Source organism: Protopterus annectens, chromosome 12.part0 (assembly GCF_019279795.1).
Source record: "Protopterus annectens isolate FY-2018-M chromosome 12.part0, PAN1.0, whole genome shotgun sequence".
In the NCBI taxonomy this organism is placed as follows: Eukaryota; Metazoa; Chordata; order Ceratodontiformes; family Protopteridae; genus Protopterus; species Protopterus annectens.
In genome coordinates this window covers 401,430,893-401,447,468 of record NC_056746.1, presented here as the reverse complement: position 1 = coordinate 401,447,468, position 16,576 = coordinate 401,430,893, and the positions used below count along the sequence as shown (strand labels likewise).

The following is a 16,576-nucleotide window of genomic DNA, read 5'->3' as shown; positions in this document are numbered from 1 at the left end:
TAATGAATTTTTCATGTCACAGGATGATGAAGTTTGTGTATTACAGAGTAAAGAAAGTAAAAAATAAACAGATAAAGAGCAATGCAGGAGGCAAGACGATGAAGTAAATTAAAGCCTATTCAAGTTTACTTTTTGAAATGTCTACTGTTTTGCAAGGAACTTCTGAAAGTGAAATGATCTCATACTTTAAGAAGTTAAGTAGCCCACCTCACTGCCTTGAAACATTACATTGGATGTAAGTGCCTAGTGGGATACTTTGGCAAGCAAATATGGTCCTGCAGGATGAACTGAACACTGGATTAAGGTGACTTAGTGCTTATGCTTATTAGAACCCAGGAAAATTATTGATTGCTATAGACAATAGGATGATATCCATGACAGTTGGAATTCACAAAGGAGTGCATACAACTCACCTCCTAATCATCTAGGTTCATAGGTAGGTACTAGGCTATCTGCCCGAAGGCATTTATAAGCCTAGCCAGAATGTGTTGGCTTTTGATGCCCCTTTAGATTAGTTCCCTGTGCCTCTGTCCAGCAGAACCATTGAAGTGATCCCCGGGGTAAACTTTCTGTTTCCCATCCGCTCATCAAGGTTTCTCTTGAAGAGGGTTAGCGAGGAGCTCTGCCTAATGTAGATTGGAATCCTGTTCCAGAGCATGGGAAGTCTCTGGGATAGGAATCTATCCCTCCAGCATGTCCTATTTATTGTTGTGATGAGGTTTAGATCCCTAGAGCATGTGGCTCAAGGGGATCTGGTTTTCTTTGGGTGGAGCATGTCCATCTGTTTTGGGTTGGACATGGCCTTGCATGTCAGGCAGTGATCACCTCTGAGTAGGCAGTATGCAACCGAGTACAGCTGGAGTTTCTTCAGTCGAATTGCATAGGGAATCTGTTTGAGGCCAGTGGTCCTCTTGGTGAGGTACTTCTGTGGTCTTTCCAGCTGTTGCAGGTGTCTTGTAAGGTTCATCCCAAATGGGGCATTGTACTCTATAATTTGTCTGATGAGTGATGCATAGAGGGGCACAATGTCCTCTTTTGATCTGGATGCAAACCCTTTTGTGATTAGGTGGGCCACATAGAAGGATTTTCTAACCACTTTGGCAATGTGATTATCAAAGGAGAGGTTACTCTCTACTTGGGTCCCCAGATCCTTTATTACGTCTTCCATATTTAGGGGGCTACCACCTATGTGGTTATTTGTAGGTACTTTGTTTTTTCCAAAGGGGATGACTATGCACTTTTTGGCACTTAGCTTGAGGCCATGGTTTTGACACCAGGTATCTGTCTCACTGAGACCCTTTTGGAGGATGTCTGTGTCAGCTGGAGAGTCAATTATAGCTCCTAGTTTGCAGTTGTCTGCGAACTTGGTCAACCATAGTCCTCCTGTGCTTGCCTGTACCTCTAAGAAGTATATGCCAAACAGGAGGTGTCCTAGGACTGAGCTCTGGGGAATGCCACTTGTAACCGGTTTAGAGTCAGACCTAGCTCCCGCAACTCTTACCATGTGGGTTCTGTCCGTGAGCCAGTTGGCAACCCATCTCATGATGGGGTTTATGTTCAGGCTGGTGAGCTTGTCTATAATACCTGAATGGGGAATGGTGTCGAAGGCCTTTGGGAGGTCTAGGTAGGCTGTGTTGACGACTTTTCCCTTGTCTATAGCCTTGGTAACTGTCTCAAAGAAGTCCACCAGGATTAGGAGGCATGATCTGCCCTTAACAAAGCTGAACTGGGTAGGGTCCAGTGTTTGGAGGTTCCCAATGTCTCTGTTAATGAGAAACATGATGATGCGCTCTATAGCCTTGCAGACCAAGCTAGTCAGGCTTATAGGGCGATAGTTCCCGAGGTCTGTTGTGGCTCCACCTTTGTGGAGCGGAATAACCGTTGCTGTGCACCACTCTATGGGCATGTAGCCTGTGGAGAAGCTGAGTTTGAACAGCGTGTTTAGGTGAAGGGTTAGTTCATCTTTGAGCTCATGTAGGACGCAGCATGGGACATCGTCCGGTCCCATTGATGCTGTGTTTTTGGCTTTGGAGAGGGCTGTTTTAACCTGAGTGTCTGTGATTTCAGGGGCACTACATTCCTCTGGTATAGTTATGGGCACTTTTGGGGGTGAGAAGGGGGTGAAGTTTGCACTGAACCTGTCTGCCAGGATGTTGGCTATATCGGTCGGTTCAGTGGAATTTGTGTCATTCTGCACTAACTCCGAGCAGATCTGAGAATTGCCACTTAGATTCTTGATATAGCTAAAGAATGCCTTGTGATTATCTTTGGAGTCCCTGGCAATTTTTCTTTCGAAGCTAAACTTGGATGATTTTATGAGGGATTGTAGTTTCTTGCTGATACTGATCAGGGATGTCTTCCCTTCTTGGGATTTTACTTTTTTCTGTACTAGTTTCCTCCTATTGTATAGCTTGTTTATGGCAGGGGTCCACCAGACTGGTTTCCTTTTCTTGGGGTAGTGAGTCTTGATTTTGCTTGGGATAGCATGATCCATGCATTCTTGTAGATGCCCATAGAGTGCATTAGTAAAGGATTTTGCAGCTTGGACAGCGTTATCCTTTAGCATGGGGGCTTTGAAACTTTCCACCTTGGTGTTAAGTAACGTGAAGTTTGCTTTTGAAAAGTATTTCATGGTGGTTTCATTGACTGGGGGTGGGGGCTCGAATGTGGATATCCAGAGTGATTAGTTAATAGTCACATCTAACCAGCGAGGGGTTGACATCTGGTGTGGAACACCGGTCGCCCACAGATCCAATATGTCATCACCTCTGGTGGGGGTGTTGATCAGTTGATCCAGGGTGTTTGATTTTATAAATTCTAGGAAATATTGGGCAAGGGAGTTAGTACTTGAGTAGTTCTCCCAATTAATGTTTGGGTAATTGAAATCACCCAATATCAGGGTGTTTGGTAGGACCTTTATGTTTCCCAGTGTTTCCAGAAATGCTGAATGGGGGTCCTGGGACATGGTGGGTGATCTGTAGCAAGCTACAATTTGAATTGCAGTTTTGTCCATTGTTAGTTGCACGTGGATGATCTCTGAAGCATCGTGCTGTGCCACTAACCTGGAGGGGTGGGTATCCTTGATGAATATGGATACACCCCCGCCTTTTGTATTTCGGTCCGAGTTTTGTGGCCAAAATGTATGGTATGAGTTGTAGCCTGGTAGTGCTGGGGTACACTCTGGAGCCTTAAACCAGGTTTCTGTTACTGCACATATATCGATTTTCTCCATACTGAGGTGTGCCTTGAATGCGTGCATTTTGAGGTTTAGACTTCTGGCATTGAGTAGCATTACCCTCAGTTTTTTGTTACTTGTGCTATTTATGGTGGTGGGTTTATCTCTTGAGCCTTGCCTAAAAAAGACAGTATACAGTGTCAAGAGCCTTGGCCAGTATTCGAAAGCCTAAGGGTGACAGGTGCAAGCCGTCTCTAGTGAAGCAGCATGTCATCCCAGGCTGGCAGACACTGGATCCCCTTTGAATGACACCAGAAGCTTAGCCAATTGTTTAAATTGATAATTTTTTCTTTATACCATGGTATCATTCTTGGTGAGGGCAGGATGCTATTCGGGGTCAGGGTCATACCGGCCTGGGCTACGTGATCAGAGAGCTCCTCCATGTCTTTTTCATGTAGTCCAGGGAGGTACAGCTCAGGTCTTTCACACCAACATGGACAATGACAGAGTCATATTTGTACTTGTTCTGGAGTGACCTGAGTGCTTGTGTTATGTGGCGGATCCTGGCACCCGATAGGCAGCTAACAGGAACCGTGTGTGTGGGTATGTTATTTTGCCTTAAGGGCTGTGATTGCGTGGCACACTGGTTTTGTGAAGCATGTTTCATGGTTTGTGTTGGGGGGTGGAGGTTGCTTGGATGTCTGCTTTGGAGGGCTCTGTTCCTTTTGCAGATTTTTATTTAGAGCCTCCGAGTATGTTTTCGTGTATTTATGTATGTTTTTTGCCAGTGCTGCCCTGAGAAACAATGAGCTTAGAGCATTGAGTCCACACCTGGCCATTGTTAGTACTGGGAGCTGAGGGGGCAATGCTGCAAGTAGTAGGAGTAGTGTTTGATCCCCCAGCTCATAGTTATATCTGTAAGAGCATATGTTTTTGGAGCAACTGCTATTGCAATGGCAGCACTTTACAGAAGGGGAGGAAAACAATGAAACATAAAAAAAAATAACAGAAAGTTCTCTGCTTTTCCATACCACAGTGGTACAATATCATTAACCCTCCCACAAACTGCTTTCATCTTCCAGCGTGTACAGACATCAGCAACTACAGGAGGGAGTGAGATGAGGAAACATACAAGCAAAAAACAACAAATCAATTGGAGTTTTCTGTGTATGGATATATATATATATATATATATATATATATATATAGATAGATAGATATATAGATATATATATATATATATATATATATATATATATATACACACACACATATATATATATATATATATATATATATATATATATATATATATATATATAGAATGTGAACTGTTTATTCATGAAAGGATTCCAGTAAAGGCTATTCTCAACTACAAAGAGCAGAATGAAAGGTACACCACTGGGCATGAGTGTTTGGAACAAGAAGAAACTATTGTTTATCTGCTGTATGAATATGTTTTATTAACGAGTTTTGTAACCTTCTTGCTGACAGAATGGAAATGATGTAGAGGAAACATTATATATGAAAATGTGGAACATTGTGTACAAGGTATAAAGTGGGGCATTATTTGCACGTCCTAGAGAACAGTGGTCACGTTTGACTGCAGCCTACATGGAATGCAAACTGTATGTTTAATTTAAAAAAAAATGTTATTTATATCCTGGTTGATGTATTTTTTTATTTTATCCAAGGAATAAGAGATGTTGAAGTTAGAGGAACAGTTACCTGTTGCTGAATGGAAAAACTGTTAAGAGTTATGTGCCAGCTATATGGTACTAGTAGAGCAATAGCTGCAACCCTGGCAACCCAAGACAACTTAACAACCCAGGTACTAGATAAGCTGGCTAGGTGGGGTAGGATTAAGCAACTGATGTTTGTTCACCCATCGGGGGGGGGGGGGTCGCCTGATACACGAGCACTGGCAACTTCTAGCAGAGGCTTTGAAATCACTCCAGCAGTGTTAGAGTAATCCACATGTATGGACTGCTTGACATTGAAATGGAGTGCTTGAACATGCAGGTTCATGAGTTCAGTGAGCCTAGAATTGCAATCCCCCACTTCAACAGAAGTATGTAGCCATTGTTATCATGGAAATATTATTAGAATAACCCTGATGACTGCTGGAATGACAAAGCCCTCGTAGAAAAGTGGGTAAAGGGGAACACGTTAATTTTCAGGCAGCGGGGAGAAAAATTAAGGGGAAAAAGCACTGTGCGGGAGTGAGGCATTTTTATATTAAATTAGAAACTGACTGTGGGGGGCGTTTTCTTTTATTTTTTAATTAATTTTATTTTTTTTTTTATTCTGAATATTTATGATTGAGTTCATGTTGACTATAATTTTTTTATAAAAGAAAAAATCTTCCACAATTTTCCTGCCTAGACGGATTGCATGGTTTAATAATGCTCTGAGTTATTCTTGTTTGTGACTTATACTTTTGCTCTATTCTGTTCGTTTCTCTTCTGTCCTCTACATGAAAACCTAGTACCTGTCCTGTGTTTGTGACACCCCCTCCCCCATTCCATCTGAGTTTAAATGTGTGATCATTGATGTGTAACTTTTCTACCTAGCTCTGAGCTCCACTGTTCTAGTCTATGGTGGTGTCTGTTCCTTTGAGGTTTCCCATTCTCCTACAACTGCCCAGCCTGTGCCCATTTTTCACTGCTGTAGCCAGTCATTATACTCCCTTATTCTCCCCATTCTCAGTATGCTGACCAGTGCCACAGACACAACTTCTGAGAATATTACTGCCAAAACCCTGTCCTGGTATCTCTCTGCCATCTCCCTTATCCCATTTGTACCATCACCACCGCCATTTCCCCCCTAAACTCCTTTACAGTTACATACAATGTTGTTTATTCTATTTCAAATAATGGAAGAACATGGCATTTTGGCCATGTTAACACAGGTGGGCATTTCCAGGGGAGAGCACAAGGCTAATTAGTATTACCAACTCCCCCAAAATGCCATATTAGCACATTAGCATGTAGAGCAGCCATGGAGATGACCCACAACAGTGATTCTACTGACCATGTTAAATCACTGTGGTGGGCTTGTCTGTGAATCAAAAAGGGTATCTGTGAATGGCTGGCAACTCAAGTTAGGACTCGCTACTTGTAGTAGCCCTTTTTGAATCCCAACCCCACTCACCACACACAACGTGTGCAACTAGAAAATGTATACAAATCTAAACCACTTTACTATCAGTCTGTAAGGCATCAAAATATAAATTGCAAACCAACAGTTGTAAGAAGCTGTATCCCCACATCATGACAACAGATTTGAACTGTAAAACATCAAAACTGTAATTGAAAATGAATCCATAAGTCACTAATTGGCTGAATAAAAAAAATCAAGTAGCCAAGAAATTTTTCCCAGTTAAAGCTAAAGCTGTACAACCCAGCTCACATTTCCTTCTGTTGGTGTTGTCTTCTATGGTATTAATTCACAACTATAAGTTTGTTCCCACTACAGAAATGGTTAGCTATCCTTTGGCTGAATGAAAAACAAAGAAAACTTATTGGAATAAGACTTAAATATGGTTTTTAATTCTTATTGTACAGATTCCTTCCATCACATTACCTATAAAATGTTAATGATTAATAGGGATGATTTTTAAGCTACATTTGTGCTTTCTGTTCCTTCCATTTAATGGCATTTACATACTGGTGTACTGCTGTGTGTATCTAGATGATTAGAAGACCTGTGGAACTGAGTTCTAATATCATGTCAGATGACATGTTTAGTATACACACTTGTCTCAAGTTTACTACAAGTGCTTATATGCTTGTAGCTTGTGACATACTTGCTCACTGACATTTAGTCAAAAAAAAAAACAAGCGCTCTTAACTCCCACCAGCCCAATCTCCTTTAACTATTCAGCCCTTCCAGCACACAAGCCTATAAAACTCTATAGCCCTAGCAAAGCTCTAACAGTAACCCTAAAACTCTCACCAAGTTTCTAACCAGATTCCTTGCTCCCTTACCCTAAAACTCCACTCCACCTCCCTAAGCCTAAAATCCATAAAATCTGCCTAAACCTAAAACTCCAACCCCCCCAAACCTAAATTCCTTGATTGCTGCCTAACCCTAACCTTAATCTCCCCTTTCATTCCCTAACCCTAAAACCCCCTTCCTGCTCCCTAAACCTAAATCCCCCTCCTGATCAATGCCCTAATCTATCCTCTTACCCCCTTTCCAAGGCCGCTGCACTTACCTCGCTCGAACTCAAATGTGTTTGGGTAAGGTATGGCAGCTGCTTGCCTGAACTCATATTTGAGTTTGAGGGGGCAGTATACATAAGCTACACTATGCTTGATTCCCTGGCTTTCGGACAGTGGTCTTCAAGTGCTTAGGACTCGAGTGCTTGTACTAGAATCCTTGTCTCTGAACAGCAATAGCACTGTTGCTCATACAGAGTTGATAATTTGCATATATTTTGTGCGACTATCAAACAGTACACACACAAAATATATCCGGGTGATCAACACTGCATATATTCTGTGTGCAACTAGCAAAAAGTGCACATCAATATAAATATATATATATATATATATATATATATATTTTTTTTTTTTTTTTGCAGTCTTCATATGCCATGATCTGTGATCATATTTTGGTAATTTCATGTGCTTTCCTACTCGCTAGCCCTTTACATTGTGTACAGTGCCTTTGAAAACCACCCCAACACTTTTTGCTTACACAAATTTGCAATATAAATTAATTTTTGCTTAACAGATTCAGTGCTAATCAGAAAAATAATAAGCTTCAGTAACTTGCAATGTACTGAAAAAGACATGGTTGAATAACACTACTTCTTAGCCAATTTCATATGTATTATTATTATTATTATTACATTGTTGATTAACCTACTGAATCTGCCAGGATGCAAGACATGTAATACGTCTAAGACCCCGTTTTTTACGCATGATTTTGCATCTCAATGGTATGATACAAACTGGGCTAAAGCTTTTTACAGAACATTGTGTTAATTGCAGAAATGCAGATTTACAGTTATGCCTTTTTACTAACTGCTGTAAATTAAGTGGCTCTGTCAGTATCTGTATGTTGTAGGCTGCAGAGCTAGCATTGTATATAGTCTTTTGTGTGTGTCTGTGTTTGCCTATGTTAAAATAATAATTGATTTTACAATTACTTGTCATTACCTGTAGCGAACATGACCCTTGTAGTTGTCACAAGGAAATAAGCTAATTTTCTCCCAGAATAAACAGCTGTGAGACTTAATAATGAGTCATTTTGAAGCAATACACATGTCATCAGTGCAGCACTTCAGTAATTTATTTATTAGTACTAATAATATACTCTGAATCTAAGTTACGCAGATGTAATGCAGTTTTGAGTAATGTGGCATGTATTTTTAGATCAATGATCATTATCTTCATTTCTTTAATTGCAGACAGTCAGAAAAAATGAAGACATTACTGATTCCTTTACACAGAGTAAAACTACTGCCTCTGTGTCTTGGTGTTTCACACTTGAGTTTGTCAAATCTGAAAACATCTACAGTGGTATGGAAACAAAACAACCACCAAAGGTCATTTTGTGAAGTATCCAAAGACCCCAAGCCTCAGAATTTTACAGGTTATGACTCCATAAAGAAGTATAAACCCAAAGTACCACAATACTTCAACTTTGCAAGTGATGTACTAGATGAATGGGCTATAAAAGAAAAGGTAGAATTTATTTTTAATTCTCAGTTCAAGTTATAGTATCTTTCATGATATTGTTGCCCTCTTCATTAATAATTGACTTTGAGTATAGTTGCACTTGAAGAGAGGAATTTTGCCTATTGCTTTGTTTTTAAAACTGTTTAATGCAGGCATTTACATTTTTCAGCCTTTTGCTTAATGTAAAAGTAGGTGGAAGGTCCATTCACAAGCCTTTTTTCCCTTGTATTTATCAAAGGAAGGACTTTGGCCTTCAAATCCAGCTCTGTGGTGGGTTAGTGACCAAGGAGATGAGATCAAATGGAGCTTTGAGGAGCTGGGATATTTTTCTAGAAAAGCTGCCAATATCCTGTCTGAAGTTGGTGAACTGAAGATAGCTGACAGAGTAATCCTTATTTTACCACAAATTCCTGAATGGTGGTTACTAAACGTCGCTTGCATCAGAACAGGTAGGGTGAATATCTGCAATTTTTATGTTAAAAAATTTTTTCTCAAAAAAAGTTTGCGTATAGTAATAAATACAGATATTCTGTATTAAGATTTTCTGTTTCTATATCATTAATACTTACAGTAAAGCATAACAAACATGGACATTTTCATTTTACCATCAATATAAGTAACGAACTAAAGTGAGTTACTGCTGTAGGTTATCAAAACTTTTTTAACTGCATATAAATTTACCAGATTTAATTTACAAAAACATTACTAAACCCTTTTAAGCAATGGGGCAATCCCCCCTGGCTCATGTGTGTGTGTGTGTGTGTGTGTGTGTGTGTGTGTGTGTGTGTGTGTGTGTGTGTGTGTGTGTGTGTGTGTGTGTGTGAGAGTCAAGGGGGAGACTGTCATTTTTCATTTAAATTTTTCCTTCTTTCTTTTGTCTGTCCTGTAACAGGTAACTGTCTAGTTGCTTCAGTCTCAGCCCCATTTATCCCTTTATGGAATGGACAAAATCACTGCACAGCCTTCACATAGGCAGCTGTTAGGGGATTTTTCATAATGCCCCCTTGCATACATGTGCATATGGGGGGATATGGAATGCGTGTACTGGTAAGCCACTGCCTGCTTCCACAAACTCTGTCTATATATAAATGTCTCAAACACCAGAAGCTTAATTAAGTGGATATTTCTAGAAAGCTGAAAACTCCAGACTTATGCAGAAGCATACTCACCTTGGTGTAGTAATATCACAAAATCATCTTAGTGCAGTAATATCCCAAATGAATTGCATCTATTTTGTTCATTCGTTCTTTTAAGTACTAGCTTTATGCAACTCACAGTTAGAGGGGAGAAACCGTTTGTAAGCAACAATAGTAAGGCATGGAGCCAGTCCTGGATGGGATTGCGAGTCTGTCAGAGGATATACACACACAATGGAGTAAAGACTAGAATGATATCTAGGTGTATTTGAAAGATACTGCACTGACAGTTAGCACCAATAGACAACCATTTAATCAGTAAATGCTTTAAACTTTGTTTTTCATTTTATGAATGTATTTACAGTCTATGGATTCTAAAAGTTAGCATAGTGGGTTACTGACCTTAGACACAGACCCTTATCTAACCTAACAACCCTGAAAAGTTCACATAACGTTTTTAGAGCTGCAGCTCACCTGACATAGATATGAAAATGGGCAGAAGCATAAAAATACAAAAAAAAAATATAGAGAGATATTAAGTCAAGTTCAAAGTTGTAGAAAAATATGGATTTCTTGGAAAGATGTTTCCCATTTATTTCTGGATTTCTGAAGAATTCTTGATACTTCACTGTGACACAAACTGTGATCTTGCCCTGCTCAGGTAGAATGAGTTAAACTTCTCTGATTTAATACAGTTCATAGCTGTGCACTCAGTATATGGCCATTAATTGCATTACAGTATAATTTGCATAACAATAAATCACTCAGCTAAGTAGTTTGGACAATTGAAACAGTAGATCCACAGAAGGAGGAACCAGTCCGCAGGATGTTAGCAAAAATAACTTTTAATCACCTCCAACCTCCTCTTGATAAAGCTTGGTACTGAGCCAAGTGAAAGCGCTTGATTTGATATTGTTTTTATCATGGAGGTGATTAAAAGTTATTTTTGCTAACATCCTACGGACTGGTTTCTCCTTCTGAGGATCTACTGTTTCAAGTACTTTTGTCCGTTTCTGTAGTTTGGACAATTGTTAGCTGAGCACCCCAACTTCCTATGCAAGTAAGTAGTGTAGGCACCTTCAACACAACTTAGGAGCACACACAGTCCTTCCCCCTTTCCGAGATTACAAGCCGACAAGCACATACAATTGTACAGGCACCCACTGTCTCTCTCACACAAATACATGCACACACACACACACACACACACACACACACACACACACACACACACACACACACACACACACACACACACACACACACACACACACACACAATTCTGTGCTTACATTCTCTGTGTCTACTCTCTCTATATCCACACACACACACACACACACACACACACACACACACACACACACACACACACACACACACACACACACACACACACACACACACACAATTCTGTGCTTGCATTCTCTGCGTCTACTCTCTCTATATCCATACCAGCTACAGATCACTTCAGGCAGTGGGCATCTTACACATGCACAAACACATACACTCACAGTAAGCACTCCAAGTGCACATAATCACACAAATGTGTCACACACTGTCCCAGTGTCTATTCACACACACATACACACATGCAGATTGTGACGACCCACCATTGGACTAGTAATCAAGGAGCCTCAATCCTCACCACTGGCACCTGTGGGGGGACGTTCACTGAGGGGATAACAGGTATACACACATTATTTTCAGATGCAGCTCTCCGCATCAAGTGCAATTTCCCTTAAGAGCACTTTCATGAAAAGAGATACTACCAGCACTGCTATCTGGAGTTTTATAAATAAGTATATGTCATTTGTGAATATCAATATGCTTTATATAAGATGCTTGTGTTACAAATGTATTAGAGCTGTATGCTATGTATATATCAAACTGCTGGTACAGGAGTGTGTGTTAAAAAGGTATTTTATAAAGTGCTTGTGTTTAAAATGTAACCACAATGTGCCCTACTGAAAAAGATGAGAAGTGTACATGAACTATTGTAACTGTTTAAATGCATATATATTTTAACAATGGGGACTAGAATACAGGATGTTAACTTCAGAAAAATAACTGAAATTAAAATACTTTATAGGCTAGGCCTTAGACACAATATCTGTGCTGAGAAGCTTTCTGTATTGTCTTCAGAGTGAACTCATTACTAGTTTTGAAAACATGAAGGAATGTAATTGTTTTATGACTTCCAGCATACTCCAAAAATCTGAGTTCTGTGTATTTTCACAGGTAGATGTTAAATACTGCTAGCTTCCTACAGTGGGGGTTTCATTTGGGATAGAGTCAGATGACAAGAAATTATGTCATTCTACATTTGCATATGGGGGGTATGGAATGGGTGTACTGGTAAGCCACTGCCTGCTTCTACAAACTCTGTCTATATATAAATGTCTCAAACACCAGAAGCTTAATTAAGTGGATATTTCTAGAAAGCTGAAAACTCCAGACTTATGCAGAAGCATACTCACCTTGGTGTAGTAATATCACAAAATCATCTTAGTGCAGTAATATCCCAAAGGAATTGCATCTATTTTGTTCATTCATTCTTTTAAGTACTAGCTTTATGCTACTCACGGTTAGAGGGGAGAAACCATTTGTAAGCAACAATAGGAAGGCATGGAGCCAGTCCTGGATGGGATTGCGAGTCTGTCAGAGGATATACACACACAATGGAGTAAAGACTAGAATGATATCTAGGTGTATTTGAAAGATACTGCACTGACAGTTAGCACCAATAGACAACCATTTAATCAGTAAATGCTTTAAACTTTGTTTTTCATTTTATGAATGTATTTACAGTCTATGGATTCTAAAAGTTAGCATAGTGGGTTACTGACCTTAGACTCAGACCCTTATCTAACCTAACAACCCTGAAAAGCTCACTTAACGTTTTTAGAGCTGCAGCTCACCTGACATAGATATGAAAATGGGCAGAAGCATAAAAATACAAAAAAATATAGAGAGATATTAAGTCAAGTTCAAAGTTGTAGAAAAATATGGATTTCTTGGAAAGATGTTTCCCATTTATTTCTGGATTTCTGAAGAATTCTTGATACTTCACTGTGACACAAACTGTGACCTTGCCCTGCTCAGGTAGAATGAGTTAAACTTCTCTGATTTAATACAGTTCATAGCTGTGCACTCAGTATATGGCCATTAATTGCATTACAGTATAATTTGCATAACAATAAATAACTCAGCTAAGTAGTTTGGACAATTGTTAGCTGAGCACCCCAACTTCTTGTGCAAGTAAGTAGTGTAGGCACCTTCAACACCACTTAGGAGCACACACAGTCCTTCCCCCTTTCCGAGATTACAAGCCGACAAGCACATACAATTGTACAGGCACCCACTGTCTCTCTCACACAAATACATGCACACACACACACACACACACACACACACACACACACACACACACACACACACACACACACACACACACACACACACACACACACACACACACACACACACACACACACACACACACACACACACACACACACACACACACACACACACACACACACACACACAATTCTGTGCTTGCATTCTCTGCGTCTACTCTCTCTATATCCATACCAGCTACAGATCACTTCAGGCAGTGGGCATCTTACACATGCACAAACACATACACTCACAGTAAGCACTCCAAGTGCACATAATCACACAAATGTGTCACACACTGTCCCAGTGTCTATTCACACACACATACACACATGCAGATTGTGACGACCCACCATTGGACTAGTAATCAAGGAGCCTCAATCCTCACCACTGGCACCTGTGGGGGGACGTTCACTGAGGGGATAACAGGTATACACACATTATTTTCAGATGCAGCTCTCTGCATCAAGTGCAATTTCCCTTAAGAGCACTTTCATGAAAAGAGATACCACCAGCACTGCTATCTGGAATTTTATAAATAAGTATATGTCATTTGTGAATATCAATATGCTTTATATAAGATGCTTGTGTTACAAATGTATTAGAGCTGTATGCCATGTATATATCAAACTGCTGGTACAGGAGTGTGTGTTAAAAAGGTATTTTATAAAGTGCTTGTGCTTAAAATGTAACCACAATGTGCCCTACTGAAAAAGATGAGAAGTGTAGATGAACTATTGTAACTGTTTAAATGTATATATTTTACCAGTGGGAACTAGAATACAGGATGTTAACTTCAGAAAAATAACTGAAATTAAAATACTTTATAGGCTAGGCCTTAGACACAATATCTGTGCTGAGAAACTTTCTGTATTGTCTTCAGAGTGAACTCATTACTAGTTTTGAAAACATGAAGGAATGTAATTGTTTTATGACTCCCAGCATACTCCAAAAATCTGAGTTCTGTGTATTTTCACAGGTAGATGTTAAATACTGCTAGCTTCCTACAGTGGGGGTTTCATTTGGGATAGAGTCAGATGACAAGAAATTATGTCATTCTGCAAGCTATCCCAGCAGTAATATTTAAGATATTAATTTGAGAACTCTCTTAGTGAGACAGTGCATTCTGCATTATGTCTTGGACCTGGCAACAAGTTCCATTCACCACATATCTGCTTTGCTCTGTAAGTAAGTTTCTATGGTATAGTAATTCTCTTAGATTCAGTCAGGAATATAGTGAAGCTTAGTTTAGATATTTTTATTTATTTATTTGAGACTGCCCTGCAACGTTGTTTTAAATATTTCCTATGATTTTGAACTCTGAAGTCACTGTATTTTCTTGTTCTTTTATTATTTATTATTAAATATATTTAAACCTTTCATTGTGGCTGATCTGTTTAGAGATATTTAGGTTTTGAGAGTACTTGCATATTTATTTGGTGACACTGTGTGGGCCACTCCTAACAGCCTTGTTCTTGGTCAAACTACCATTTTTATTAATATTAATGTGACATAGTAAGACTGGACACCCTTTCTTAAGGGCCTTAAAGTAGCTGATAAGTTGGCTGATGGTAGTGATAACTACCTTATAGTCTGGACAAAAAGGGACATAGCTAGTAAATCTGTGCAACCCTTTCCCAGGTGTGTGTGTGTGTGTGTGTGTGTGTGTGTGTGTGTGTGTGTGTGTGTGTGTGTGTGTGTGTGTGTGTGTGTGTGTGTGTAAATCAAACCTCAAAGAGAGGACAGAGAGAGTGCTGGAGGTCTTGGCTTGGCTGTGATAGTGGGGATACTTACTGGGGATCTGGAGAATGAGGGAAAAAACAACCCTGGACAGACTGTGGTCTCTGTGTGCTCTTAAAGGAAATTGCACTTAATGCAAAGAGCTGCATATGGAAATACTGTGTGTGCACCTGTTATCCTCCCAGTGTACGTCCCTCATGGTTGCCAGTGGTGAGTATTCAGGCTGCTTGATTACTGATCCAGTGGTGGGTCATCACAAGCACACAGAGTCCACAGTCAGTCTGGGGCTGGTTTCTCCCTTTTCCAACATATTCCTAATAAGACTCCACACTGGTACAACTATAGAGTTTAGATCTCAACTGACCCTAGCTGTGTGACCAAGCCAAGACCTCCAGTACTCTGTCTGTTCATGCAGTGTTTCATGTCTCTGCCCAAGTAGCTTACACACACTCACTCTTTGAGGTTTGATTTACATACAAAGAAGCTTTGACCTTGTCTCCTGCCTTGCCTACCTTTTTGCACTGCTCATGGGTCCTGCAGTAAACTGTTATATCCCTGGAAATCCTAGGCCAATAAAATTTCTGCGTAATATGTCTCTTGGTATGCTTTATGCCCATATGACCTTCAAATGGAATGTCTAACCTGACTGCATGTAACTGCATGCACACAAGGTGCTTCATTATCAGGACATCTGCAGGAATATCCTCAAACACACCTACTTGCTTGCTTCCTTTTCCACCCTCCCAGTCAAGGTGAACACTAGTCAAAGGATTTTGGAATGGGGTGCCTCCTAAGGCTCTGAGTGGAGTAGACTGCCCAAGCAAGTAGTGCTCCTATTTTACCATTGCAGGCTTCACAATGGTTAGGTCAGAGGCTGTATCTCTCTTAGCAATGGCCTGTTTCTCATCTACTAAGACGGGATATAACCTGTTGTGGTAGTTTGGTACCCTTGTTGTCTCCAGATAACTTCCCACTGGCATTCTGTCATTCCCACTTGTTGGCTCTTCCACCTTTTGTGCCCCACCTTCCTCTGTGGACATATATATACTACACGACCCCACTGGTTACATTTAAAACATTTAACCCTTAATCCTGGCCATGTACCTGAAATACTGGCTTCTCCTGTTACTGGCAGACTGTGGTGGGGTGGTTTAGGCTTTCCAGCACTGGGTATCCCTTTCCTGTGCAGTGATGATGCCGTGCTTGCTAGGTACAGGTCTCCTTTTTTCCTCAACTCATCTGCAGTGTTGCATTCTCTATCTGCCAACCAGATTCTCTTGTCCTCAGGCAAAGTGCTAAGGGCTTGCTCCCTCACCAAAAGTTCTGCAAGTCCTTCAAAAGTGGTGACCTGACACCCAGTTACCCACCTATGAAAATGACTGCTTAACTCAGCAATATATTTACACAAAGTTTAATCTGCCATGTGCCTATGCTCA

General features: G+C 40.2%; 1 protein-coding gene across 1 annotated transcript in view; it reads left to right on the top strand.

The window, feature by feature from the left end:
• LOC122816604 (acyl-coenzyme A synthetase ACSM3, mitochondrial-like) overlaps positions 1 to 16,576 on the top strand; it is a 291,757-nt gene that overhangs the window by 53,036 nt on the left and 222,145 nt on the right. The window contains exons 2-3 of the mRNA XM_044089505.1: positions 8,595 to 8,871; positions 9,104 to 9,314. Coding sequence (XP_043945440.1) covers positions 8,608 to 8,871; positions 9,104 to 9,314 — 475 coding nt within the window. The 5' untranslated portion in view covers positions 8,595 to 8,607. The remainder of the gene's footprint in view (positions 1 to 8,594; positions 8,872 to 9,103; positions 9,315 to 16,576) is intronic.